The sequence below is a fragment of the Labrus mixtus genome, chromosome 20, assembly GCF_963584025.1.
Source record: "Labrus mixtus chromosome 20, fLabMix1.1, whole genome shotgun sequence".
Classification (NCBI taxonomy): domain Eukaryota; kingdom Metazoa; phylum Chordata; class Actinopteri; order Labriformes; family Labridae; genus Labrus; species Labrus mixtus.
The window spans coordinates 16,271,560-16,299,401 of record NC_083631.1 but is presented as its reverse complement, the minus strand read 5'-3'; the positions used below and the strand labels follow the sequence as shown (position 1 = coordinate 16,299,401).

At 39.8% G+C, this 27,842-nt stretch overlaps 1 protein-coding gene across 6 annotated transcripts in view; it reads right to left on the bottom strand.

Annotated features, from left to right (window-relative positions):
• The window catches only part of mybpc2a (myosin binding protein Ca), a 50,489-nt gene extending 28,797 nt beyond the window's left edge, over positions 1–21,692 (bottom strand). Inside the window, exons 1-6 of one of the 6 annotated variants that reach the window (XM_061065602.1) lie at positions 21,575–21,692; positions 5,948–5,992; positions 5,556–5,576; positions 2,548–2,565; positions 2,259–2,279; positions 191–205 (exon numbers count right to left, since the gene is read on the bottom strand). In XM_061065602.1, the coding sequence (XP_060921585.1) occupies positions 191–205; positions 2,259–2,279; positions 2,548–2,565; positions 5,556–5,576; positions 5,948–5,992; positions 21,575–21,596 (142 nt within the window). In that variant the 5' untranslated portion in view covers positions 21,597–21,692. The remainder of the gene's footprint in view (positions 1–190; positions 206–2,258; positions 2,280–2,547; positions 2,566–5,555; positions 5,577–5,947; positions 5,993–21,574) is intronic. The other 5 variants (XM_061065603.1, XM_061065604.1, XM_061065605.1 and 2 more) reach the window with 5 other exon arrangements.
• Positions 21,693–27,842: the final 6,150 nt, after the last annotated feature.

Sequence of the window (27,842 nt, the reverse complement as noted above, 5' to 3'; positions counted from 1 at the left end):
CAGCAATCTTCTACCTCCCTGAAAGAACATACACTGAAGTTGTATGCTCTTATCTCGGCGATAAAAAACAAGTTTGTTCTTTTATCCGTTCCCTTGTTTCTCTTGCAGGTAAATTGATGTAACCTCTGTAAGGTGTTTGCTTGTCAGATGCTATGCTATACAGAGATGCTAATGTATTCATTTGTCTTACCATCAGGAGGCAACTCTTCATCGGAGGGGGAAAGACAGAAAGAGAGAGCGGGGAACACATCAGTCTGTACAGTATCTTTGCTTCGTGTTATACACAGCCGTTAATTGGCCCAATGATAATCTTGACTGCAGGTGAGGAACACTCACACATTAAATCACCGTGCTCTCACACTCCAGAAACACTTTTTTTTTTCTGTCTCAGACTCTAATAAAATTCTGCGAGGAAAATGTTTTTCCTCGCCAAAAAACACACAACTGTTAATGAGTTATGTCTTCAACAATCAACTTCAAAAATCATTTTCATTAAGACTGTTAAGTGTGCATAAAAAATGTTTCTCTCCTTTTTCTCACATCCTGAGTATAGGACATTTTGTAAGTGTTACAGGAAAAAAAAAAAAGGAAGGTTTATAGTCAAGCAGGTAAAGATAGAGGCACATTGGACCACCAATCAAGTAGAGTGAGTAGGCCCCTGGGTGGACATCCATTGGACAAGAGTAGCTGCTGAGAGAATGGATCCAGGGTCACGTGTCAAATAAGGTCATGCACCTCCATAAATTCAGAGAGCTACACCGGCGGCGCCTCTTTCTCCCTCTCTGTTTTTATGGGCTCAGTTAATTTGATCTTTTAATCAAAAGTGCCCCTAAGGACAGATCCAGGTTCAGATGTTCGGCATGATTTAAAGGGTTTCAGTTAAAATGCTAAGTGGGTGAAGCTGATCCCGGGATGGCACCCATGGGACACTTTGAATGTTTACTCTTGTTGTGTTTGGGAAATTAACTCCAGACACTGTCCTTGGCACTGGGATTAGAAGTTTTCAAATGTTGTGCAAGAGCCCCGAGGGACTAATTGACTGAAACTCCCCTGAAGACGCTATTCATATTTTGGATAATGAAGACATTTTGCAGCAAGCCATACGTTATTTCAACCCAATATTAATACATATTTTATAGGGTCTGTCCTATAAGGCCATTCCTTGGAAAGGGCTTTATACTTTGATTTAAATGTTAGGGAAATAACTGAAATTGATTATTTAGTTTGTTCATCAATTGGCCTTTTGTCTTTTTATTTAAATTATATTTGTGCTAAATCCCAGGGTTCATTCTAGGAACCTTCCAGGGGAAGCACTGGGAAAGGATTATGAATTAATGAAACTGTATAAAAAGCAGCTATCAAATATTCCATCTCCTTTCCACAACTTTAAAATAGTAACATACATATTTATCCCTTTCTCGAAAATATACTGCTCTACGGAGAATGATGCTTCTGTAATCCCACAGCTTTTATTTATTCAACATATCATTAATTTATCATTAAGGGCAGCAAGAGAAAGAACACACAGCGTCTCCTTCAATCTTGGGACGTACAGACAGTGAGAGAAATCAACTGTATTAGGGTGATATTATTCAGCAGCATTATAATGTAGTAATCTTCAACAATCACACTGACAAATGATATATATGCAGCATAAGAACAGGCAGTATATATCACTGTTTATGAGCAGACGTCATCGGTTCACTTCAGAGTTCACTCTCACTTCTTGGATGCTTTGGTGGAAGCAATCAAAGCGGTATACTTTAACTGACTTTGAAAGTGTGTTTTTATTCATAGACATCTCTTTCGTCTATTTGTATTTTCCTTACTCATTTCACTGTCACCTTGTTTCATCTGACAGTCCATCTGATGAATTATCTGTGACTTGAGTTTCTTTTTAAGTCGTGTCTTTGGCTCATTTTCATCCTTTGCTTTTATGTCCCTTCATTATTCACTGAGATGTTCTTTGTCACTTTTGTCTCCCGTATAAATAAAGTTATTTCACAATCATATTTCCACACCAATTATCATCTTCAAATGAGCCCATTGGCCGAGTGAAACGTTTGATACTAAGCGTAAATGATGGCCGTCACCAGAGCAATCCCAGGCCTCTGGGAGGAACAGTTTCAGTCTGTCACATTCGGTAACAGATCCCCATGTCCACCAACACACAATGTGGTTGTAAAGAGAACAAGCATATAAAAGGGAAAAAAAAACACAAGCAGGCTGGGAAACAGCATGTTGTGACTGTTCCTTACCATCCCTAGGCTCATTGTTCGCTGAGTGAAAGGAAACAGTTGGTACATGGAAATTAGTTGTGTGGACAATGAAGACTTAAATCTGGTTTCCTCGAGCGCACTCAGACTGCAGAAATGTGTGCATATGTGATTATGAATGAGGAAAAATGTTCATCAATAGCTGCAGACAGGCTGGAACTGACACACACACACACACACACACACACACACACACACACACACACACAATTACACATACATACAAAGAAACAAATGAACAATCACTCTAACCGTAAAGCAAAGCGCTTACCTAGTGCAGGCTGGATATCTGTTAATGAAGAATGAGCTCAGGTTAAGCAGATGTTCTGCACCAAATGAGTGGAAGAGCTCACAATGGTATAATGTAATCTAAGTGTTGCAAATGTACGCATTTTGTTCCTAAACACACACAAGTTTGTCAGAATAACGAGCAGACCCTTATATTGTTAAATCAATGTGTTTCATTTAACAGACACACAAAGCCACTACGAGCCTACAAACACACAAGACTGCAGTCTTATAGTTTAGTAGTTGGCCAAGGAAAAGAAAATAAACCTCATATCATAAACACATATTTTTCATGTGAGCGTGATGAAATGTCTTGACTAGTTTGAACTTTTACCAAGAGAGGAAACGGCCAAAAAAAAAAAATCAAATTTAAAAGAGGCAAGTAAACAAGCAGCGCCTCGACTCTGTCCGATTATGTTGTTAGCAAAAGATGTTGTAATCATGCTGAGTTCATCTTTTGCCTCCTCTAGTGTCATCATTCGATCTGACTTCCTTCAACTTGACTTGTCTAGTCTAACGTCTAGAAACAAATTTGATGTTTTAACACGATCCGGTTCAAAGCTTTAGTAAAACTTTCTGCAGCTTACCTACATCTGAAAATTCAAAACCCGAATCAGCACGGCAGTTCTTGCTTTGTAGCTCAGCGGCTCTGATGACACTCTATCGTGAATGTTGTCTCACAATGGTTTATATTTAGAAGGCTATCATGGCTGCGTTCGTTCTAAATAGTGCTTCAATCTGAAGCTTTAAAATGTTCCTCACATTCACACATTCACATATTCACACTCGCACACCTAGGGTCAGATCACGTCGGTTATTTTGGTGCGCATTGCTTAATCCGCAAATGTCTTTCATCTATGATGTGTTATCAGTGCTAACTGGCAGCGGGAAATACAGGGGAGAAAACAGCATGAGAAAACGGGGTTAGAAATTAGCAAAGCAGCGAATGTCATTTTTTGGTTGGTGTTCTGATTCCAACGAAGGAACCTAGCAAAAGTTTAGCTGCGGCGTGGTATAACTCCAGCCTGCACTGGTACCTGCAGACAAGCTAACGTTTAGCTTCTTTCAGCAAGGCGAGGACACTTAACGCAATAATTCAGCTGGAGTGATAGCAAATGAACATTCCCGCTGAAGTATTCACACACACACACACACACACACACACACACACACACACACACACACACACACACATACAGGCACACAAACACACACAGAAACACAAGTAGGCCTACTTGCTTATGCACTCCTGAACAGTTGCCGCATAATGTGAGTTGACATTTAAACCCTAAAGGTGAACTGAATATGTACACACACTCACATACAGACTCCATACATAAATGTACAACAACATGCTTCTTTTTTTACTCTTAGGGGACTCTTTACATATTACATATGCATGCTAGTGGCATAGAGGAAATCATCATAATCATACATATGCATCACTTTCGTCTGTTTGACTGATAAAACTGTGCAATGTTGCATGATTCCACCTGATCTGTTCATACATAGAGCACGTAAACCTCACATATCATGTAACCATTCAGCTGTAGGCAACTACACCCACACACAATTATTCCACACATTTAGCTGAATTCATTACCCTCAGCTATAGATTTGTCTTGAAAGGTCAGGTTTTCAGGCACACGTAGAGCTGAGATGAGAGGCACAGACAGCCATTCTGCATCTATCTCAGGCTTCTTTCTCCCACATAGAAAACACTATGTCATATATATCATATTGTTACATGTAGAAGGTTGGAAGCACATTGACACTTGTTGAGTAGCTAATGAAGTGGCAAAGGAACCCAAAGTACAGCGAATGAGGGCTAACTATCCAGTACATCTCCTTGTCTGTTCTGTTTGTGTCAGATCTGACTGCAGACTGCTGATTGTTGGGTAATTGGAGCTGCTATATTCTTCCACTTTTCGCTGTGTATGAACGCTTAAAATATTAGCCTATATTAAATTAATTGTTACACACTATGTGTCTCCAATTTAATCGAACACTTTAATGTTCCAGATAGTTTCCTAGACACAATATTTGGGAACTAATGGAAGGGAAATGATGAAGGGAAATGCCTTTTCATTTAAAGTTTTAGTTGTATTTGTTTTTTTGTTTTTTTTAGAAAAATTACATCTAACATGATTCTTTGGGGGGCATTAGGTGAGAGCAGAAACAAGGTTTATTCAAATTTTACACATCATGTCACGTTTTAAGTTGATCCGGCATCTTAATCATATGGTTGTAAATTGAAGCAGTTTAAGTTTATATAACTGTAAGCTATGATATGTGTATGTGTATATAATGCTGTTTTTCATTCCTTTTTTAAAGTTAAATTATAGCTTGATACCCCAAATGGTCTTTATTGCTTTGTTACTAAGTCACTTCACCAATTTGTTTTTAAAATGCTTTTATTTATAACTTGAACGGGTCAATCGTTCATTAATCATCAAAACCTTAGAATAAAGCTTCAAACAGCCTAAAAAAGACGGGTTACAAAATATCCCATATTGTGTCAATGTGAGGAGTAACTTTTTATATTATACTTTAATGTAACTAAGTATTCCATCAGCCAAAGCTGTTAGCTATTAGCTCCTTATAAGGTTTAAAACAGGGATGCTAACCCCGCTAACATTTACAGTGTTTGCCAAAGGACAAAATGTGAAAGTTAATTTGCATGTAGTGTTCATGTGGAGAAAGTTCACCCAAGCTAAAATAGAAGAGTCACAAACACAGATACACACCCTCATAGCATGTGATCCTCACCCATAAATTAAACACCTTCTATTTTGCTCTCGACACCTAATTTAATTAGCATCTCTGGCGCTTAAAAATAAACTTATAACATGCCCTCAGTGCTATTAAAAGGATATTATGTATGTATCCTGTGTGTGTGTGTGTGTGTGTGGTTGTGTCATGCATCTCCACTCTCAGTCCCATTACCACAGAAGATCACTGCTTCTGTGTTTGTTTCTTTGCAAGTCTTACCCTCCTCCTCTGTCTGCATCTCTGAACGAGTGGAAAGACACACATTATGTTGAGGATGAGGATGATGAGGATAACATTAGAAAGATGAGGAGGATGATGATGATGATGATGATGATGATGATGATGATGATAAATGGAAAGTTACATTTATGAAACACAAAGTGAATATAGTGTGTTTTTCTTACCCTTCTGGTCTGAAAAAGAGAGAAAGAACAAGCAATGATTGACAAATAAAAAAAAACATTATGGGAAACTTTTACTAACGTATTTTCTTTTCAGCTGTTATAATTTTTTAATTGTATGAAAAGCTGATCACTGAATGTGTATCTTATAAATAGACTGAATTTGTGGAGCACATAGTGTGGGGTTCACATACTGTAAGATGTCATGACGGCACTTACCAGCAGGAGGTGCTGCGGTCTCATCGCCCTCGGCTTCTGCAATTAACAACAATTATGTAAATTAATTTGTACATCCTCATTATTTCATATCACACAACACCAACGGAAGCAGCAGTTTGGATAGTCACGGCTTTCAGAGGTGAGGCACAGTAAACTGTTTGAAGAGCTGCATCTTTTGATCTCAATCCTCCGGAGACCAGAACTAATAATACTTTTTTTTTTTCTATCACAGGGGGCACTTGTTCACTGCTTGTTTTATCTGAGACACAATGCATTGTGTATATAAAAAGGAAGGTATTCTTTTGGTTTCACAACGAGCACAAATGCTTTTAGTTATTTCTGACGGGGCATCCACACGACACACAGATAGGGACTCTACAAATAGCAAGGAGACACCTTCATGAATTCACAAAACTGCACAAAATATACACTTTTAAATAAACACTTTCCTTTTAATAACATAAACACCGATTCTCAAGCATCGGCAAAGGGAAACTACATGCGGGCAACCTCGCTTTATGCAAGATCTCTTCAAGATTTCTGCAGGGTTTGCTCCTGGCGAGAGAGAGAGAGACTACTGGATTCCACCAGGGGAATAGTGTACGATTCAAATGAGGCATAGTTTACAGAAACAGTGCAGCTGAGATAAATATAAGTGCATTTTTCAGAGATCATGAAGAATAATTGGGCTTAAAAAAAATTCTGAGAGGGGCAGCCTCAAGACAAAAATGCTTTTGATAGGATAAGTACATCAAAGTTCCAGGATCCCAGATCTAGGTTACTGCAGAAGCTCAAGGGTGTCTAATGAGATGGCAGATTAGGCGTGAGGTTCTGTCTGCCAGACAAACTAAAGCACACAGCTGCACAGTAATAATTCAACTTTGGCAGCATTCACTTTTAACCGCATGTAGTCAATAATTTCGCTAGTCTATGCCCTCATTAGGTGTACTGTTTAAATGTTAAAATAAGGTTTCTGTCAATGCAGCAAGGCGTATTAAAGGGGCCCAGTCGAGGATGTGAATGAGGATATCGTCTTGACAGCGATCGTCTCTCGCAGACCTCCAACAACAAGCCACAACTGACTGAGGAGCTAAGTGTCCCATGAGCCTACTTAACAGTGGGTCTAAGATATCAAGGCCCGGCCTTGGCACTCTCGGCTGGCACACCATGTCTGGCATACTGGTGGGTGGCGGGGTTGGGGGAGGCAACACTTCTATTTTGGATATGGTTTGTTTTTCAGGCAGCGATCTGTAAATGCTTCTCTCAGCACTTCAATCCGTGTGGGGATCCTCCATGAAGCAGACAGTAAAAACTTTATTCGGGTTTCGTGCTGAAGCATCTTTCCTTGCCCCTCGTTTGTGAACCAGAGAGCAATCAGTTGTTACATTTCAGATTACAAAGATGTTCTTTCTGTTTTTATTGGCTTATTCCATTTTATGTCAAGTTTTCTGCAAATATTTAGTTTAGAGAGACAACTGAGGGGGGGGGGGGGGGGGGGGGGGGGGGGGGGTTACATCAATCAACTGATTTTATAATGCTATTTAGATGTTAATGTCCCAATCATCACTGCATGAATCCCCAGTGAAAGCTTCATATATTGTCAGCGGAGAGGCTGCACATCAATATAAGATCATTTTGATTAACTGCATCGAGATTTACACAAAGTTAAGGGCGTTGAGACACTCTTGAGTCTTCAACGTTAAATGCAGAGAACCGTTTTAATCAATCTTTCACAGTGCTGATTGACGCTTCAACTGTGGCTGATGCAAAATCCTGTAAAAAATCAGACTAAGTTCTTCTAAACAATGCATTCATTAGACAAATATTTCAGTCACAAGAACTGGAAAAGCACCTTGAGTAGCTGGGGAGGATTTGACTTGCTAATTTCTCAGAGGCAGTAAAAAATAGCCTAATTTAAATTCAGACTGACAACCTTTGTCTTTACATCATAACTTAAAAAAATATGCAGACAAAACATCACAGGCTGGCTCTAACAAACATTAGATGTACTGTAAGATGTTTGTACCCTGCAGCAGGCTGCTGTCTCACTGCAAAGAGGAAAGATGTGAGATTCTCAGCAATCACTGTGGATTTTCCTCTTTTACTTCCAGCAATGTGAGTGCAAGAAATTCCGTTTCCACAAAAGAGTTTTTGATTACAAAGAGGTTTTATTCATTATCGGGATTCTTCTTTCATATTAAATCAACTTTCCAGTGCTCGACATTGCATGTTTTTGTTTTTTTTGTTTTTTTTTACATGCAAACAATGTAAACAATATGAGCTACTGAATCTGGTTAACATATTCATGCAGATGATCAGAGTGAAAAAATGCTAATTTACCCACAAGATCAAAAAACACCACACATACATACGCGTTTATATATTCATTTTAAAGCTCCAGTGAGAAGTTTTCTTAACTGTTTATGAAAATTAAGAAATTGATACTGATGTTACTCAATGACCTACAAAAGCAAACAGACAATGATGGAAAAGAGTGACTGTTTCTATTTGGGTATTATTAATGCCTTAAACCGCTGTTATGGGGTAGGTGCAATGATTTTTTACATGATACTTTTTACTGTTGAAAAAGGGCATGGGGATTTGTTTAAAAACATTACTTATACATACTGTATTCAGGACAAGTTTGGCAAAAAGATAACAGTTCCCATTTTGTCAACAGGGGGGTGCCAAAATCAACACAGACTGAACATTCCTCACATGATCTTAATAGTTGTTAAGGGAAAATTTGATGTTGGCAGTTTCAAGTGGCAACAAAGCATTTTACAAAAAAACGAATTTGAATACCTAAAAATAAAAAGAATGTGATTTGTTGTAACATACAAACAATGGCGACTCTGTCTTTCTTGATTGAAACAAAATGGGAATCTTAGATTTGTGGCTTGTGTGTATGTTCTCTACTGTGAGAGTTCATGGTTATTATATATCATAGAGTCAAAAGTGAACGAGTTACATGTGAAACAAAGTTTCTGTCTTATTAATTTCGTTCAAACAATGATCTTTTCTTAACCTTTACAATGATTCTCTTCTTTAAACCGAACCAAACTGCATAATGTAGTTAAATATTTGTTTATAAGTTTAAAGCAATTATACTTACCTACAATTAAAAAGCTCCACTTTGTGATTAAGTGTTAAATGAATGAATCTTTCTTAGTGCTGCTTTAAACAATATATTCTTTCATTTTAATTATCCATAGGTTGCTATCTTTCCATCAGAACAGCGCAGGAGGTACGTTTTACAACTCTTCTTCCCTCACTTGCTTGACTGTCTCTTTGCGTGGGAAAAGCTGTGAGAAACCCACAAAGTCCCAACCAGTACAACTGTGACGGTTGAACCTTCAGCTCTTTTACTGAAGGTAATGCACGGCTGATGAACACTCTGTCCGTGTGGATCCATCTCCGCTCTCATTACCGTCCACGCTTCATCGACGCTCCTCTCTCTGTCCTAGATAATTTCGCTCTAAAGCCGTCTGCTTCTCTGTCTTCCAGGTATCTCTTAAATGGATAATGTCTCTGGCGGTCTCCATTCCTTCTTCCTTTTCACTTAATGCAAATCCCTTCTCTCAGCACTTTTTTGTCCCACCGTTTCTTTGTCCTACTTTAATCTAATTCCACTTTCTTCTGAAGGATAAAAAAAAAAAAAAAAAGAGTTAAGCAAGATGGAGAGCCATGAGGTGGAAACTAAAAACGGGAAAGAGAGAAGAAGAATGATACAGGCCAGCAGGGGTCAAGGATGGCGTGAAGCTTCGCTTTAAGAGCCTGAGGATTGGGTTCTTCCGAGGGGGAGATGAGATATACACCGTTTATATTTAACAAATATCATTTGAGAAGCTTGTTGAAAGCGGATTTTATTTACTCAGTTTTCGCTGACCTCGTCACTGTCAATACTGCCTTTAAATACACACATTACAAGATGCTCTGGGCCTCATAATTATAGACCGATTTTACTTCCAAAAGCTTATCACCGATATCATTTCAAACTTGAGAGCTTTAGTGCCTTACTATATGACTCGGGCTATAAACTGATTAAGGGTATGTCATAATATGGAAGCTGGGACATGCATGGTTTTTTGTGTGTGAAATAAGTACTTGTTGGTTTTTAAAAGCTCAGTTGGTAGTGCAGAGCGCTTATACTGTCTGGGTTGGGGATTTGTTGCTAACAGAGGATACTAAAAGATGTATGCATTCTTCAATCTTCAAGGTGCTTAGGATATAAGTATCCACTAAATGGCGTGGATGGTTCTATTTTTATTGCAATGGATTACAGGGTTATACATATTTTATGCACTGTTTTTATGCTTTGAAATGGGATGTTGCAGTTCAATTGATTTTGAACATGAGGAAACTTTTTTTTTTTAATCATAAAATAACAGCTTTAAAATAATTGTGACAGTACACTGACATGTAATAGGGAGAACGGTGCCTCTTTTCTTTCGCTCCCTGTGCACTGAATTCCCTGACAGAATGGGTTTGCGCTCCTGAGAAGTGTAGAAGAAGTACAGCACTCCGTTTTAGGAGAGAGGTCTGGCCATTCATTTTCTTCATTTGGTATTCTCAGAAAGGAAAACATGGCAAATAGACAAAGAGCCCTCAGAGGACATTGATGGAGAAGATTAAAGAAAGATTGACCAAGCAAGAGACCAGATAAGAGTAAATCACAAACTGGCTTTTACTTGTACGTGAGAAAATGAATTGCACTCCCAAACTGGAAACTGAATTAAAAAAACTTTAAATTGCCTGGAATTTCTAAAACATGTCGTCTGTAATCAATACGGCCTTATAGGGACAGCTTGAAACTGAAGTATGAACAATTCTCAAGGATAGCATGACCATAATTTCAAACCTTCAAATCGGGACATCATTTTACCACAAACCCAAATGTATCGTTCCACAGATCGGTGACCCGCACTGATCACACAAGATGGTAGGTAAAGTTGTCCTCCTTAGCTGCTTGTGTAAGTTTGATGTCACTGTCGTATGCCTCACTCAAGTAAGTCGTAACGGTGCTCATTTCAGCCAGTGCCCACTCTTTGTGTTTGCTTGTTTTGAACGTGGCTTTGTATGTCTGTACTTCCACTGTGGGCGACTGGAAATGGACTCCTGCAGTGTGTGCAAAATGCAGCATATTCATTGCCTGGCACTTTTTGAATGAAGCTGTAACTCTCCATGAGCTTTTTGGAAAACGCTGACTTTCTTTTCAGTATGACAGCTAGCCTACCTGTTGTTACGCAGCAGGTCCTGTTAAAATGAGTAGCTGGGTTAGCTAAGCAACAGCCCATAACCCTGACATCGATTGATTCATGTACAGACAAATAAGTATTGACCTTTCACTCGTGAGATATTAGTGTTGTTTTCCTATTATTTAACATTGATTGACATATATACAGACAAGTGTTGCAATCATGGTGTATTGTTTTGGTCGGTTAAAACTGGGACAGGAACTGTTCAAAAGCAGGAAATGTTAGTAATGTGCAGATATTTGTTGGGACTCTGGACAAAGAGCTTGAAAACAGAACAGTCCAGGTCAAATCGGGATGTATGGTCACCCTATCCAAGAAATCTTGGCAATAAAAAGCAGCAAAACTCTGATATTTTGACACCTTCTAAAGGTGAGGTGAGAAGGTGATTGCTAACATCACAACAACAGCATATTGTAAACTAGAAAGTAAGCAGAATATCCATGGCCAAGTGATATGTTGCTCGCTCCAGGTTTCTTTTCTTTTCCCTGTTTTAGGGTGGGATTTGGAGGTCACGTTCATATTTACTGTTTTTTAGCTTGGTTTTTGTCTCTTCCTGACTACTAATGGAATTATCTCGCTCTGTAGCTGCTGAATGCTGCGCATGTCTAACAGCTAGCTGCCAACTGTGTCTGCTGTTAAGTACTGGGCAGCTAACATATGGGCGTTTAAATGTTTTCCCTTCAAACAGCTCCCTGCTGCAGCTCAAAATATTGTAACTAAAACAAGAAGAGTGAACAAACGCAATAAAGATCAGGGTGGGGAAACCGGAACAAAGAGCTGAAAGAGATTACAAAGTTTGTAAGGCTTTACAGGAACTGCAGATTTCTATTTTTTTTTTTTTTTTTGCTGTGGCAGTTGATTATTTGAGATTATTTATACATGCCAAAGATTATTACAATGCCAATCAAACACTTTCTTATACTGACAAACAATACAAATTTACATTTCTGTGATCATCCTCTGCACAATCCCCCGCCCTCCCTCTTTCTCTCTTTCGCTCTCTCTTCCCGTGTTGCTTTGAAGGCTAACCTCTGTGGAATGTGCTTCGTTAATCTCTCTTGACATTTCCCTGTCTTCCTTTGCTGCGTTCGTCTCCTGCTTTTTTAAAGTCGGTTAAGCCAAAGGAGTCCGGCCAAGCCAAACATTTGAATCTCAAAATCTACCTCTCTCTACGCTGAATGAAGCCAAAGAAGGCACAGACATTTCTCATATGCATTTCTTTGAATGTTTTGATGGTAGATTCTGAGCAGCTGTCTCTTTGCAAGATGTCTAATGCTGCTGCCGAGAATCGCACCACTTAAGTGGTTTTGTTTCTGCCTGATCTTGATGTTGGAGGACTGCTGAATACATTAAGTCACTTAGGCACGTCTACAACCGTAAGCTATGGCAACAGCAGACGTGTTAACTAGAGACTGAGGCCCACGCAGTCTCCTCTCAGGCTGTGCACAACGCCAATTGGTGGTAACATATTTCCCTTGCTCATACTTTGTCACTGCAGCTTGGTGCCCTTCACCCCTCTACACTGGGCGAGTGTGTTAGTCACAGGTGACACTATGAGCTCATGTTACTGTGTGTTTGCAAGAGAGAAGCTGAAGACAGCTACTGCAAGTAACTTCAAAAAGTCACACCAACTGGTAACATTTTTGAGTTAACCTCAAAGTCCACAAACCAGAACTACACAATATATTCTTTTAATACCTCAATGGATATTTCCCATTAGGCACGCTAACTTCAGACGTAAGCGTTTATTTCTTGGCAGATGGTGACTGAGAAAATGCGAAGACAGAGCAGCCCAGAGGTATATCTCTTAGATTTCAACGATCTGTTTCAAACACACTCGGAGAAACATCCCTGCCTTTTTTTTTTTCAAACAACATCGAGCAAAAGATTTCTCAAGTGCCCGTAACGGCCTGTGCTTAGAGTCTATAAGAGTCTTGTTTTGTCCAAGACAATTTGTTTTTCACAAAGACCAAGAAGCAACCTGGGAATCTTGGTATTGATATACAGTTTAGCTTTTTCTTTTTCAAATTTGAGTAAACTGAAGACAAACAACACATAAAAGAAAAGCAACTTTTTCAAAGGGTCCACCAATTATATACCTATATAGAAAAAAGCAGGAGGATGCAATTTCACACCGTAAAAAAAGGGTGTGAAAATAAACGTAATTCCCCGAAAGGCTTTTTGAACATTATGAAAAAAAAACCTAGTGTCTCTGAGTTTGTTCTAAAAACAGAATATTTTACAGAATACCTGCATTACAATCTGGGGAGTTAGACAGACGCATGGTTTCCTGAGGGTGAAATCAAAGAGGCCATGATGTTGCATTATGGGAAGTGTACCTTCCAGAATTCTTTGAGCTTAACCTTACACCAAAGACCCTGTAATCTTATGAGAAAGGACCCTACTAAGCACTAGTTTTTTTTTTTAGTCTAAAGAGCAGCTTTGCTTCAGAGTGATGCTTTTAATCATTTGAACTCCAATCCCCTTCCCTTTACACACATATTTGCCAGCATTATTCAACAAGGAATCTCTAAATGTTTTAAAAGCACCTTAATCCTTCTTTAAAAGCCACTCTTTTCCTTTATAGTGATCACACGTGACCAAGCTGCTGCTGCTGCTGCTATACTTAAACCACATGATGGTGTGTCTGAGATCTGCTTCTGTATTTGCATAATACTAAAATGTACATTAAAATGGGGGAATATTAGCAGTAGAGTATAAAGGGAAGAATAACATAAAAAAAAACTATTTATACCCCTGAATGTGTGGATTAGTATCAATGATATTATTGGCAGTTGGCTGGTATCCATGCTGGGGGCAGAGTGTGACTGATGGAGTTTCACCATTTTTACGATGAGGATGAAGAGCGACGCTGTCGGCAGAATCGGAGTACACTTAAGCCTCTGTCCTCACTTTGACTCCATCTTTTGCCAAGTTAATTTGTCTTGATGGTATGACACAGGACTGCAGCGGGTATTGAATAGTATGTCCTTACTTGCAGGATGAGAGGGTAAAAGGATATATTCAGAGTAACATTTTGATGGTAGGGACATGCAGATAAGGAAAAAAAAAAGATACTGCAGCTCATGGACTGACAGACAGAGCTGGGAGATGAGATCACATTTCCCCTTAACTGTCTCCTCCTGAATTTAAAAGCCTTTTTTTTTTTCTCTCTCGAGTACATAGCTCTTAATGTTCAGGTAGCACATTATCTCAGCCCTCCAAAATATAACACCTTCAGAATGCAGTCTTGCTTACAGTACCAATCATTTTTTAAAACTAGTATGGGAGGCAGAGTTGTAAATTATCCGGTCCCACTCCTGTGGAATCATCTACCAGTCAGGGTCAAGGATGCAGAAACCCTCTCTACTTTTAAGAGCAGGCCTAAAACTTTCCTTTTTGATTAAGCTAATTGTTATAGCTGACTCAGACTTGGACTGGTCCAAGTTATGCTGCTATAGGTTTAGCTGCTGGGGGACTTGGCACAATGGGCTCCTGTCTCCTCCTCTTTCTCGTCATCTGTATGAGTTCATGTCGGACTAATGTGTGTCACTAACTTTTAATATGCCCTGGAGTTTTGGTGCTTCCTTGTCTATGCGGCTGCTTTACTACGATTGTTACAATTGTAAATGTCAGTCAAACTACTCATTTTATATTTCATATACTTGTTACTGCTAATATAGACATACTTCCACAATAATAATTGGCATTGTTATTACAATTCTTTTTATCTTTTGTTATTTTAGTTTCTGAGTGTATATCTAAATGTAATTCTGTTTGTCTCTCTCTTTCTGCATCTGGTCTTTTTCGATTTCTTGGCAAGTCACGACAGATAGCCAACAACAAGTCGGGTTCTGCTTGAGGTTTCTGCCTTTTAAAAACAAGTTGTTCCTTGCTGTTACTGCCAAGTGCTTGATCATAGATTAATGTTGGATCTCTGTAAATTACGTAACAGATTACAGTCTAAACCTAGTATGTAAATTATTATGACGTTACATTTATGGTAAAGAAACATTGTGGCCTCTCATGTTCCGGAGTTAATTATTACACACTAGTTTAAGAGCTGAGAGCTCCTAGTTCTTACTTTGCTGACCAAGAATGGAGCAGGAGAGAAGTTTGCATTTGCATGACCTACTTTTTGGTTTTTGCCTGCTGAGCTGCAGCTTCTTTGTGGGGGGAAAGGGGGGAATATATTTAATGTTTTAAATATTTTAAAGGCTTTCTTTTCTTTTGAAACTCTAAAAACAATGGTTAAACATTTCCAACCAACTTGTCTACTCTGTCCTTCGGGGGGTTTCTTGTTGCAGAAAATGGATCTTGACAGAAATGCTTCTCAGTTTATAATTATTACAAAAGTACAGAAAACAACTGGAAATTTAGTCAAAATATTTCACCCGCTATCATGTTTTTGAGGGTTTTATTGTGTGTCAGAATAACAAGCCCACAATATCTGAACTTAAATTGACATTTCTTCAGTCTGGGTTTGGAAGTAGAACAGTAAATAGATTAACAGAATGTTTATCTCCAACTATTTTGAGAATCGACAGACCATTAAAGGTCACATATTATGCAAAATACTCTTACCATTATTTTTCTAACACTTATTTGTGTCTCTAGTCTGTCTACAAACCCCTTAATTATGAGAAAAGTCCATCCTCTCTGTCTTTTGCCTCCACTTTTCAGGAAATGTGTGCTTAAACAGGCCTTTTGGAGATTTTCCCTTTGTGACATCACAAAGGGCAGTAATCCCCTCCCCCAGGTGGGTGACACTCCTACAGCTAGCTGTTTGTTCAGCCCTCTGAGTCTGTCTTCTCACTGTACAATTTGGCATGGAGCAACAAAACCCAACCCAACCAAGCCCTTCCAGAGGGGCGTGGTCAAACACAGCTCACTTGTGTTTAAAGCTATAGACACAGAAGCAGCCTATTCCGAGCAGGGCTGACATGTGTTATTTTATTATGTTATCTTCTATACTTAAGTTTCCATTTGGTGTTTTTAATTAAATGGTAAATGGACTTGAGCTACTACTCAACTGTTTTTACATTGCAGGTCATAACTGCATTCACACACTGATGGCAGGGACTGCTATGCAAAGTAACCATCATCCCAGTCATACACATTCATACGCTGCTGCCAAAGCAGCAGGAGCAACTTGGGGTTAAGTTGCCGAAGGACACATCGGACATGAGGCTGGGGATCGAACCCCTTGACCTTCCTGTAAAGAGACACGACCGACTCCACCACTGATCCACAGCCACAGCCTTAAGATGGGAAGTTTCAGTAATACATGCCGCGGATATTTTTAGCACATTTGAATACAATCCAAAATTCCTATGACACTATTCTGATCTGCATTCCCTTTCTGTTTGATCTTGATCTGAGGAGCCTGCGCTGAGCTCTGCCAAGACCTTTCTACAAAGAAAAAGGTCACTAATAATGTTTCTCCCGCTGGGACAAGTTGGTAAACCTTTAAAGGTGCTGACATTCCTGCGTTATTCGCTCCGTATGCACGCTGTCAGGGTCATGCATTAAGTGTGTTGTGACGGACGACTTAGGGAACCGACGTGCAAGTCTGCGGAGGGAATGTGAGGGATGGAACTACTGTACTGTATATAACACCGGGCTGTAGAGATGATGAAAAGAATTATGGCTTGTTTGGATTCCACCGGTGATGTTTCCCTCCCCCCTCCTCCCCTCTCCTCTCCACCACACATGAGGAAGAGGATTTATGGATGAATAAGGGAGCAGAAAGGAAAGGATTTGGTAATAGGGCTGGACGAGGAATAAAGGGGTGTTATATTTCATGGCATTGCTGTAAACTTTCCAAAAGGATTTGAATGAACTGTTATTATGCGAATAAGGAGTCTCAATGTAAGAAAACAATTGTTCAATGCAACTCTAATTTAGGGATGAGGAATCTGTGGTGTTCGTTAAACAAAGGCGGCTTTAAATACAGTATTAAGCTTGTCGTCAAACTCAGCCTTCCATTCATTTCCTTTTGTCTTCCCGTCACTAATCAAAATAGGCTGAGGCCTTCATCAAAGAGGAAGCTGTTAGCGTATAGAGATGGATCCTGGGTGCAGTGTTTGGCCCGTGTTCAGAGAGTCTCTGTTAATGACACATCGCAGTCGTTGACTCTACATCTGTTCGTAATCCATCAAGCAGCAAGCGCATACCTGTGGGAACTCGATGATAGCCTCGGTATGAGGTAATGCTACACGGGACCAGTTGCGAGCCGTGCGGTTTGAAGGGTTGAGAAACGACAGGGGGGGGGGGCAGGATGCTGTCCTCCTTCTAGCCTTTAGCTGACTGCGTGACAGCAGGTTTAATCTTCTGCTCAACAACTGCTGCTCCCGAAAAAAATAAAAAGATAGACTTGTTGTCTAGTGGGGACCAGTTTCCTGGACAGATGGATTCAAACTGCAGACTTGACATAATATCTAAATTCAACTGTACCACTAACTTGCCATGTATTTTGTTGGTTATAATAGTTCTGTGGTCAAGGCCACACTAACCAAGATCAAGACATACCCGAGACCGGAGGGCTCCGAGATCAAGACATTTAGGGTTCGAGACAAAGTCAAGATCAAGACAAAGGCAGGGCGAGACTGAGACAAGACCAAGACCATAAATATCACTGAACAAGCTTCATCTTGTGTGGAGCGGGCGTGTCACTCACTTAAACCGTAACACCGGAAAGGTTGCTGCTGTAACCGGCGGGGGGGGGGGGAAATCAAACTACAAATGAATTGAAATGAAGTTATTCGTTCTTTTAGAAAGGGGCGTTTTCCTTCTTATCAAAGTAATGACGTGGAAAAACAGCCTGTCAGTGGTGGTCATGACCGGTCTTGATTTAAAATCCGGAATCTGCCCAGTCCCAGACCGAGACAAGATCGAGTAAAAATGCTTTCGATTCCGAGACCTTAAAAAAGACCGATTTCAAGTACTACAACACCAGTTATTAAGACTTTTTCCAAACTACAAAAAGGCCTGATGGAGCATCTCCTTCAGACTACTCAGCAGACTCCAGCAGAAAATGTTTTCCCCAAAAAAAATCATGAGCTACAAAGACATTTTTCTGTGAAAACTAATCAAATAGTGTAACAATTTAATTTACTCTTAAAACTCTTTCCCTCACCTTAAAGCATTGTCATATAACAACAAATGATGAGCCAAGTGGCGCTGCTGGTTGGCAGGTGCCGCTGATTTTTAAGACTGAAGGATGGCTCCTTGTTAGCTTGAGTAATATAGCGGTTAACTTTATCTGCCAGAAAGCAATCTGTTTCAAGCGGTGATTTTCGGCAGAATAAAGTTTAGTCAGTAACACAGACCAGCGTGAAATTCGTTTTCTGAAATCAGCAAGCGTTTTCATTTAGTTCTTAGATTATAAGGAGAGTGAGACTACTACACCAAAACAGAGACCCATAGCTATTTTACACTACATAAAGTTAGCCCCGCTACAAGACACGAGGCGTCTTCAGAATGATCCCTGGTCCCACCACAGAACAGCTTTTAGGCTATCGTTGGCTAAAGGGGCCTGCTGTGTCTCTTTCTTGCCATGCTATCTCAGAACTATTTGGCAAGGTTTGAAGGTAACTGGCAGGGAAAATTTGGCATCATTTGACAAAACCTGTAGAAATAATGCCTCGTAATTTTTACAGTTGACTCTTTTGAAAACTCAGACATGATTGGTTGTTTAGATTTGGTCTGGAAGTTAATTGTTCTCGTAAGTATTGAGGCATGTACTTTGAATGAAGTTTGAAAGCACATGCAGTCTGACCACTACAAAAGGTCTGATTAACTTAGTGATTGGAAAGAGCTCAGTAGTGACAGAGAAAACAATCTATAGCTGCAATGAGAAGCAATGATTGGCATTTTTTTTTTCATGGGTCAAGTGGGGGCTAACAAAGCAGACACACCCCTCCCTTCCTAGAGGCGTCTTTCCCTTCAAGGGTCCACAAGGCAACAGCCGCTGTTTCATAACTATTCTCGTGGCTGTTTATTGGGATGCGTGCTTCCTCTAGATCCCTTCGGCTTCTGGAGTCCCAAGGCAGAAAACGACGACACTTGCCGCGCGGGGGGTGGGGGGGGGGGGGGGGGGGGTGTCACATGAGTGTTTGACCAGCTGATCGATGGGGCCAGAGGGCTTCCAAAGCTAAGAAAGTGTGAAGAAGTTCAAATGAGGGCCAACAATTCGGGATGGTTGGAAACACAAGAACAAGAGGAGCCAGTGAGAAGGTAGTAAAGTGCTGTCAGGAACCGGATATGTGTGATGTCAGGTCACTGGATTGGTGATACATTTGTAAGATGTAATGAAATGTAGGGATGGAATTACTGAAGGGTATAAGTGCTCTGGAGGGGAAAGAGCTTACTCAGAAAGACACCTTTTGTTTTTAGGAAGCCTTTTTTTTTGTTTATCCTTTGAAGAGAGAAAAGAGATCACTGACTTTTCATCAGCTCATGACAGTGAATGTGAAACCTTTTCCAAAATCCGCAAGAGAAAAAAAAAAGAAAGAGGGAGTTCTGACTTTCCACACAATAATAGCGATACAGTGAACTTCCAGCAGATTGGCACGAGGAGATGGATGCCAGCGGGGGAGACGGTGTAACAGATCGAGGGAGGCAATCAGGGTCAGATAGATAAGGTGTCTGAGGTGCAGAGATACGACGCAAGGTAGTTACACCTGACTTGGCAGAGGTTCCTCCGACAAATCATCCTGCTCATCTCTTTGCTTTTATCTGTTACCACCTCCTCCTCCTCCTCTTCTTCTTCATCCTCCTGCTTGCTTTGCCTCCTTTCCCTCATGCATGCATTCATTTCGCGGGTTTGGAGCGAGCAGCTGATTTACAGCACTTTGAGGTCATTGTTGACAGAGGCAGCGGAGCGTATTTCAGGCTGACACAAACATTACGACATATGCATCAGCCTGTACGGTTTAATGGCACATATTACAGCGTCTATCAACGTTCGCGTAAAGCTTTAGTGCAGAGGTTGTTAACTGTAATTTTGCATATGTGGTTCTGCATGTTGTATTGCAGGAATCTCAGGGAAGAAGAGGAAGGCGCCAATTAGAATTCAAAATTTGATGCAATCTGTACTTAAACAAGCAGCAATACGGTTTCATAACACAAAAAACATGGAGTACCACAACGGTCGGGTTTACTTTGCAACATTGAGTTTGCACCTTTTCAGCATTACCACAATTATTAAAAAAGAATAGGAACATGGACTTTAAATAAAGACAAATGTCAATTAATTTAAAGGTGCACTATGTAGATTTGGGAGTGAAATTTGAAAGTTGGAGAGATTAAACAATTCTATGCTATATTTTCTGAACTAAATACACAAAATGCATTCAAAGGAAAACATGGGTCCCTGGAACACTGTTTGGAGCTAAAAAAGCGACCAGGAGAGTTACAGTTTCACTGTTGAGGCCACCCACCATTACTTCTCCCATAGAATTTTATCTTTAAACAGTGTTTCAGGGACCACGCTTTCCTCTGAGGACAGTTTGTGTTTAGAGTTATGACCATATACCACAGACTCTGCACATTTCTCCAACTTTCACATTTCTCTACCAAAACTATAGTGCACCTTAAAGTTTAAAAAAAAAATGAAATTATGTTGAGATTTTCTCCTTTCACAGTTTTTCCTGTGAGAAAACAAAATATGTAATTTTCTTAATGAATGGCTTTCTTTTTCTCCCTTTTTTTCTATCCCGTTAGCTTTACCACATGCTGACAAAATGTAATTAAAAATGTAGGTCAAATTTTGGTTTTAATGAACATCAGCATTTTGGAATCTTCTTTTATCCCATTGATTTCTATGCTTTTAGAGAGAGAAACAAGAGTCACTTTGTCTTCTGAAATAGAGAGACATAATCCTCATGTAACTTGTTGTCAGTAGAAGAGAAATCAACGTAGGCAATGAAAGTGTGCTGACAAAGACATCAGCTTTAAATGACTAATGAAAGCTAAATACACATCACTCATTATGTTTAACAGCTTTGACTCTCATGCCAACTAATGAATTGCATATCAAGAATTTGTTTTGCTATCGAGATGTGACACTGTAATTTGTTAGTGTTGATTTATTACCAAAAGACAAGCAATAAACTATGAATGATCTTGTAACATTTACTCTTAATGTTTCTTGTTGCATAGATTTAGTTTCACTCTCCAAAATTTCACACGTTTTTTTTTTTTATATCAAGAATAGTTTCAAATTCTAGGTTAGAATATCTTTGTTATTTTCCTTCTCGCTCATCTGAACATCTCGCACTGCACTGTCAGCTGCAACTTTTTGTTTTTGATCAGAGAGTTTTTTTCGAGTGTGATCCTCCCGGTCGGACCAGCTTACCTGGCTTCTGGGGCTCAGGCATGTCTGTGTCTGTTTATAGTGATTCCTCTGAACGCGTCTTCCTCCCTCCTTGTCTGTGGATCTGCCTGCTCTTTCCTCCTTCATCCCTTTTTATCACCTCATCACCCCCCCCCCCCCCCCCCCCCCCCCCAAACACACACACACATTCACACACACACACACACACACGCACACACACACGCACACACACACACACACACACACACACACACAAACCAACACTGCCAGTCACTTCATCCTCCCCCCATCAAGCGGAACAAGGAAGGAGGAGAGCAACAGAATAGCTGTCACTTGAAACCTTGGCAGGAGCCGCAGAGCTTTGAGGAGGAGAAGGAAGACTCCATGAGGGGTAAAACGATTCACAGCCATAAAGAAAAGTCCAACCCTAGGGGGAAAAAAATCCTGCCAGCTTATTAACTCATTAGGCCCTGCAGAGTTCACATTAACAATCTGACTGATACTGATCGGTTTGGCAGTTTGATCGAAGGGTGGGACAGCAGCTGAAAAACAGTTTGGATGTGTTTCTCAATTAGCATGGGGATCACCTAGAGAACGCTCAGACATTATTAGGGGGTGTTGCAATTGGAGAAGGACAAGGTCAGACATTTTTTGTCCTTGCTGAAAAATTAAACCCCTTTTTGTTTTTTGTTTTTACATTTCTTACGGTTATAAAGGCAAATTTAACAGATGCGTCAAAATATTGATTATTTAAACCATGGATCAGATGCAGTGGACAACAATCGGGTATCTAACAGGGCTTTGTTTTCTGGTTACTTACTGGGCTAACATGTCTGTTTGGGATGTAGATGTACAGATTTAACATAGTCCTGTAGAAGAGTGCACGCTTTGTTCACTAACAGCTACCTTGAACACTTTTATAACATTAACTGAGCTAACGGATATAAGTTATGCATATTGTCTTTGGCCTCTCTTTTTAGTCTCCTTATTCATCCTTGGGGTAAAACGAGTTACTATAACCAACAAACAAGAAAGGAATAACGAATAATGTGTCTGTGACAGGCAACTTTTTTGGGATCTGTTGAAATTAAGGTCAAGTAAGCTCTTGGAACACTCCTGCAATTTTCAGACTTTACCATATTATGCTTGAAACAATTTGGACTCACAAAAACAAACAAAACTTTACCAAGAAATTAGAAGTTCTATATGTGCGTAAAAGTTCCCTGATCTAAATAAAATAATAATAACTGTTTTTTTAAATCCAATCCATGATGTATATCTTAAACTTAATAAGAACTTACTCCTTGTCATGGGGTTATTCTCCCTAAACATAACCATGCCTTTCCTCTCTCTGAAGATAAGCACACATTTTCTCTCTCTGTAAGCACCTCCTCCACACTGCAGAAACTTTAGTTCAGTCCTCACCTGAAGAGGACAGGAGAGAAACAACTTGAGAAATGAAAATGAGAGCAAAGCAGCGGCAGCCTTGCATTCCTGCAGGCTCTGACAATCCCATTTGTTCTCCAGCAGCCATAGCTGTCATCGGGGTGTATTTTATGGGGATGGAAGCCCTCGGCGGGGGATGTGAGGGGACAAGGTCAATGACAGCAGGAGCAGGTCGCTGACCTCGGGAGCTCCTAGATCGGTTTGAACTTCCCAACCCAATGCATAGATGACTAAGAACGCACACCTGCTTGCTCATGCTGAGAACGTCTATTTCACATGTTGGTATTTTCATTACACAGAAAAAAATAAAATACTCATCTTCATCCTCCTCTGATTCCAAATGAACATCATTGATTAATTTATTTAAATCATGCAGTCATCTGTATTCAGTTGTTACAGTTTTTTTTTTTTATATTTCCACAATGCCCTAACCTTGGCATTAATAATAAGCTGTTTAATTTTGGGAAAGAACTTAAGTCAGAGAAAGAGCCAGAGATTGAAGAACAGCTATTTCAGGCAAGTGCAACTTGAGATTCAGATGTTGAAGGAGAGCAAAATCCCCTCGGGGAAGATTATAGAGGGCTGTTTGACATAAAAGGTCCTTGAGTCTGTTGCACCTAATGTATAGTCTAACTTTACATTATTGGATATTTAAGCTGAATTATCTCAAATACATCTTTTTGATGCCCTCGCGGTTCATCCCCGGTGATTTATACTGCGATTAAACTCCCTGCAAAGGTTGAAATGAGTCTAATATTGTGGATATAGAGTGGATATAGGAGACTAACTATAGGTGTCCTACATGATCCAGTGATCCTGTGTATAGAGGATGACAGCGGAGTTATTTAACGCCTGCATTAGCTAAGCCTCACTGAAGTACAGATTAAGTCAACAGAAGCAAGTCACCTCCAGTTCCTTTCCCACGACTGATACACACAGGCTTACATACTAAAGCTGTCACTGGGCGGCTTGTGGAGTTGAAACTCAATATTTTAAAATGTTGTTTCATTAAGAATATATAGTATATAGAAGACATGGAAGAAACAAAGAAGTGCAAAAAGGTCTTTATGATAGCACTCTCTATCATAAAGATGTTCCAATAAAAGACAAAAGTAATACATCATATTTTGACAGGATAAACAAGTAATAAATATTTTGATGGTTTTAAAAGGTTTGAGTGGTTAAGATTTAAGTCTAGGGCAACTGATACACTGATTATACTACCTTCTACCTGGATGTGTAAGGAGGATGCTGGCGTATTATTTATGCTCAGCTATACAGTGATCACAAGCGTTTGCATTTGTGCAGCAGCATTCAAAGAGATCAAGTTCACAAGCATTTTACAACTTGTGACAATCCTGGGATGTCTTGAGAAGGGAGTGACAAAACTCGAGATGGGATGAAAATTAAAGGTCATATGCGAAATGCACTTTACCACATCTTATGCCCACTTCACTTTTCAGAAAATGTGTGCTTAAAAAGGCTGTTTGGAGAGTTTCCCTTCGTGACATCACATTCAGGCCTGTATGTGTGTGAAAAGCATGTCTCGCAATAACACAGTGTCAACCAGATTTTCTCTCAGGCATTAATAAAGGCATGTAAAAATTACAAATTGGTGACAAAATGCTTTTTCAGAGGGATGAGTGTCGTTGTGTTTAGGTTATCTTTCATGTAATAATTGAAGTGGTGTCATTACTGTCAAAAGAAGCACCGTTTTATTCAAACCTTCAGATATATTTTTAAACATTTTATTGACTCTTATTTTTCACACTGTTCCATTTTTAATACGGCATTTGGGTTAGGGGCAGCATCTTCCTTCCAAGTGAAAGTCCTCATGTTGCTGTTTGACATCAGAAACATTGATGCTTTCATTTTTGACTAAGAATAGTAAGGTGACACTGTTGTTTGGGGCGATGACAGAGAGTAATGGGCCGTCCCAGTAAGGGGGGAACACATACTGAAGTGGCCGGCATAGTTTCAAAGGCAGAACCCCGGGGAATCGCATGCTTCAGTCGCCATATGCTCCATGCAGACTGAACAACAGGAGCCAGACAGAGACAAACTGTAATATGAGCCCATCAAAAACAATTTGAATTTCAAAAAACATATTATGTAACTTTGATTTATGGGGCCAAATCATAGGGAAACGGGGGCTTCCCTGAAATCATCGGCTGTCTCTTTTAGCTTTTATTTCTGTAGACAGATTTTCAAGAGGCGATGAGATTTTATTAATGTTATGTGACCTTTAAGACTTGTTGAAAGACATTTTTTGAATCAGGTTTGCCAAACTGGGGCACTGGCCTCTTACTTCTTCAGTGGTGGCATTCGTTCTAATGTGGTCTAAATAGTCATGAGGAAGCCCACAGAAATTACATTGTGTGTGTGTGTGTGTGTGTGTGTGTGTGTGTGTGTGTACCAGGTTGACCCTCGGAAACACTTTTGAGGGATAGTTGGATGTACAAAATTACAGTAATTCATGACTGCTTGATATTTCTAAACTTTAAAGGATTGCACCTTGGATCCAAACCTACTTTTCAGCAATTGGATGCACAAATGTTGAAGTTGAAAATGATGGATGCCTCTCTCTTGTATCCACAGAGGTTTTTTCTTGCGTGTCAGCAGAACTCCTCAGCCAGAAATAAGCATCTAGAAACAGATCACATCAATCAAACTCAGCAGAAACCTGCTTCTTCTTCTGCTTCTTCTACTTTATTCTCCTTTTGCTCTACTTTGATACTTTAAGTTTTGGGCTCTCTGCCATCAAGGTCATAGACGTTCTTGCCCAGAGGTTGACTTTTGTATTGTTAAGCAGGGTTTAGGCAACTTCAAAACAAGTTAACTGTAGAAACTCTAGCCAGAATTCAGTGTGTGCGTGCCCAGAGACGTGGAGCAACAGTCGTAAATTCATAAATTGTGGTTTGGAGGTTCCACACATTGGTTTCAGTGATCACTGATCCTGTTGAGCTGAAGGAACGCTGCGAACAAATTGAGCTTGGAGTCGCTGTCATAAAACAAGACACGACTGGAGAACTTGTCTGTGACAGCTAGAGTTGTGTTTGCTTTGCATGTCTTTCAACTTTTAGGTGTTTTAGTACATTCCTGAGGACGTCTTGAAGAAGGCTGCAACAGTTAGTTGACTAATCAAGTGTTACTTAAATAGAATGACCAAACCCCATGAGGATTGTGTTTGAGAATTGCATGGGAGAGTACTTCCCTTAAAGCTCATCTTATAATTATTGATCCTATTTTTTTTTTTGTTGTGTAGCAGACATTGGTCGAAGTTTTTACATGCTTACAACTGTTACAGATGACGGATTTTCTTTGTTCCTTTTTCAGAGCACACTAATTATTTATCTCTGTCAAGAACTGAAGACAATTTCAACCAAAACCTTAAAAAGTGTATATGGAGGTAATTACCAACCCTGCCTTTAAGTCGGGGCATCTCTTACATGATCAATGGTCCTATATATCCTCGTAATTGGTCACAGAGCAGACCTAGTTTGTCATGATAAAATGTAGCCAAGAATTGAAAGTTTTTGTTCATCATAGATTGAGGGAGACTGCTGACTGGACGTGAGCACTCTGACAATATGATCAGTGTGGGTCCTGTAAAAATAGAAATATTGCAGGTATACTCGTGCATAATTGATGAACTGTGGACTGTAGGAGCAGCCGCAGACTATGCCGCATATGAGTGGCATATGAGTGGCACATGTCGCGGCATATGCCGGTCTGGTCTACTCATGCGCCACAGCATATGCCGCACCAGAGCTGTTAAGGGTTTGGTGCCTTGCTCAAGGGTAGTCGGCAGTACTCAGGAACTGACCTGGTGCGTCTTCAGCCACCAGACCATCATCAATCCTTTGGTCCACACAGAGATTTAAACTCGAGTCCAACCTAAGTCCCTACAGTTGTGAATGTCAGCGCATCCCAGGGGAATGATAAAGACACATTAGAAATACAAGATAGTGTTCCAGGTCCACAAATTAAAAGTGCAAACACAGTTTTCTCCTCGGTGTGATTCAGTGCAGATTTACTCCTTAAAAAGACATTAAGGTAAAAGAAAAATCCCTGCTAAGGTAGAAAGTAGAATGCTGACTAGAGCAAGAAGAGTTCAAAAACATGGCAACCCTCTTCATCACAGGACATAAATATTTATTATCCAGCTGATAACATGGCACTTAGAAAGGATTGGAGAGAGAGAGAGAGGAAGGTTGAAGACCTTTTCTGGTGTGTTAGCACCCTCTGCTGGTCCATGATGTGTCAGTGCATTCAGAATGCTCACAACGTTACTAAGTTTAAGATGGAGTTAATGTTGTTTTATATATATATATATATATATAGAGAGAGAGAGAGAGAGAGCCTATAAAAATGGGAATGGAATGATGTCATATATTTATGCAACTCATATTAAACCACTGATATGAAATTATTTACCATTAACATAAAGTAAATTTAGTTAATGCTCCGAATTGAAAGGTTACTTTGCTGTCTAAAACTCAAATATCACACAGGGCCAAATAGATAAGGGCACATTACATTTCAGGCACTTTGACAACTCTACTTGTCTCAAAGGTAAATTATTCATCTTGTACTGCCTTCTTTGCTACAGGCGGAATATGGAGCACCACTAAGCTGAAATTTAGCAGACTCAAAATAGAAATCAACCTATTTATTCTGCCAAGAAGAGGGAAATGAAATTGTACCAGAAATGTCGTCTGACAGGTTACAAGACAGCAGCCTAAATCCAGTCGTGGTTCACTGGTGGCATTCTGTCAACAGACATGAACCTACTCTGTGAGCAAAATGCTAAAAATACTAATTCAAAGACGACAGCAGTGAC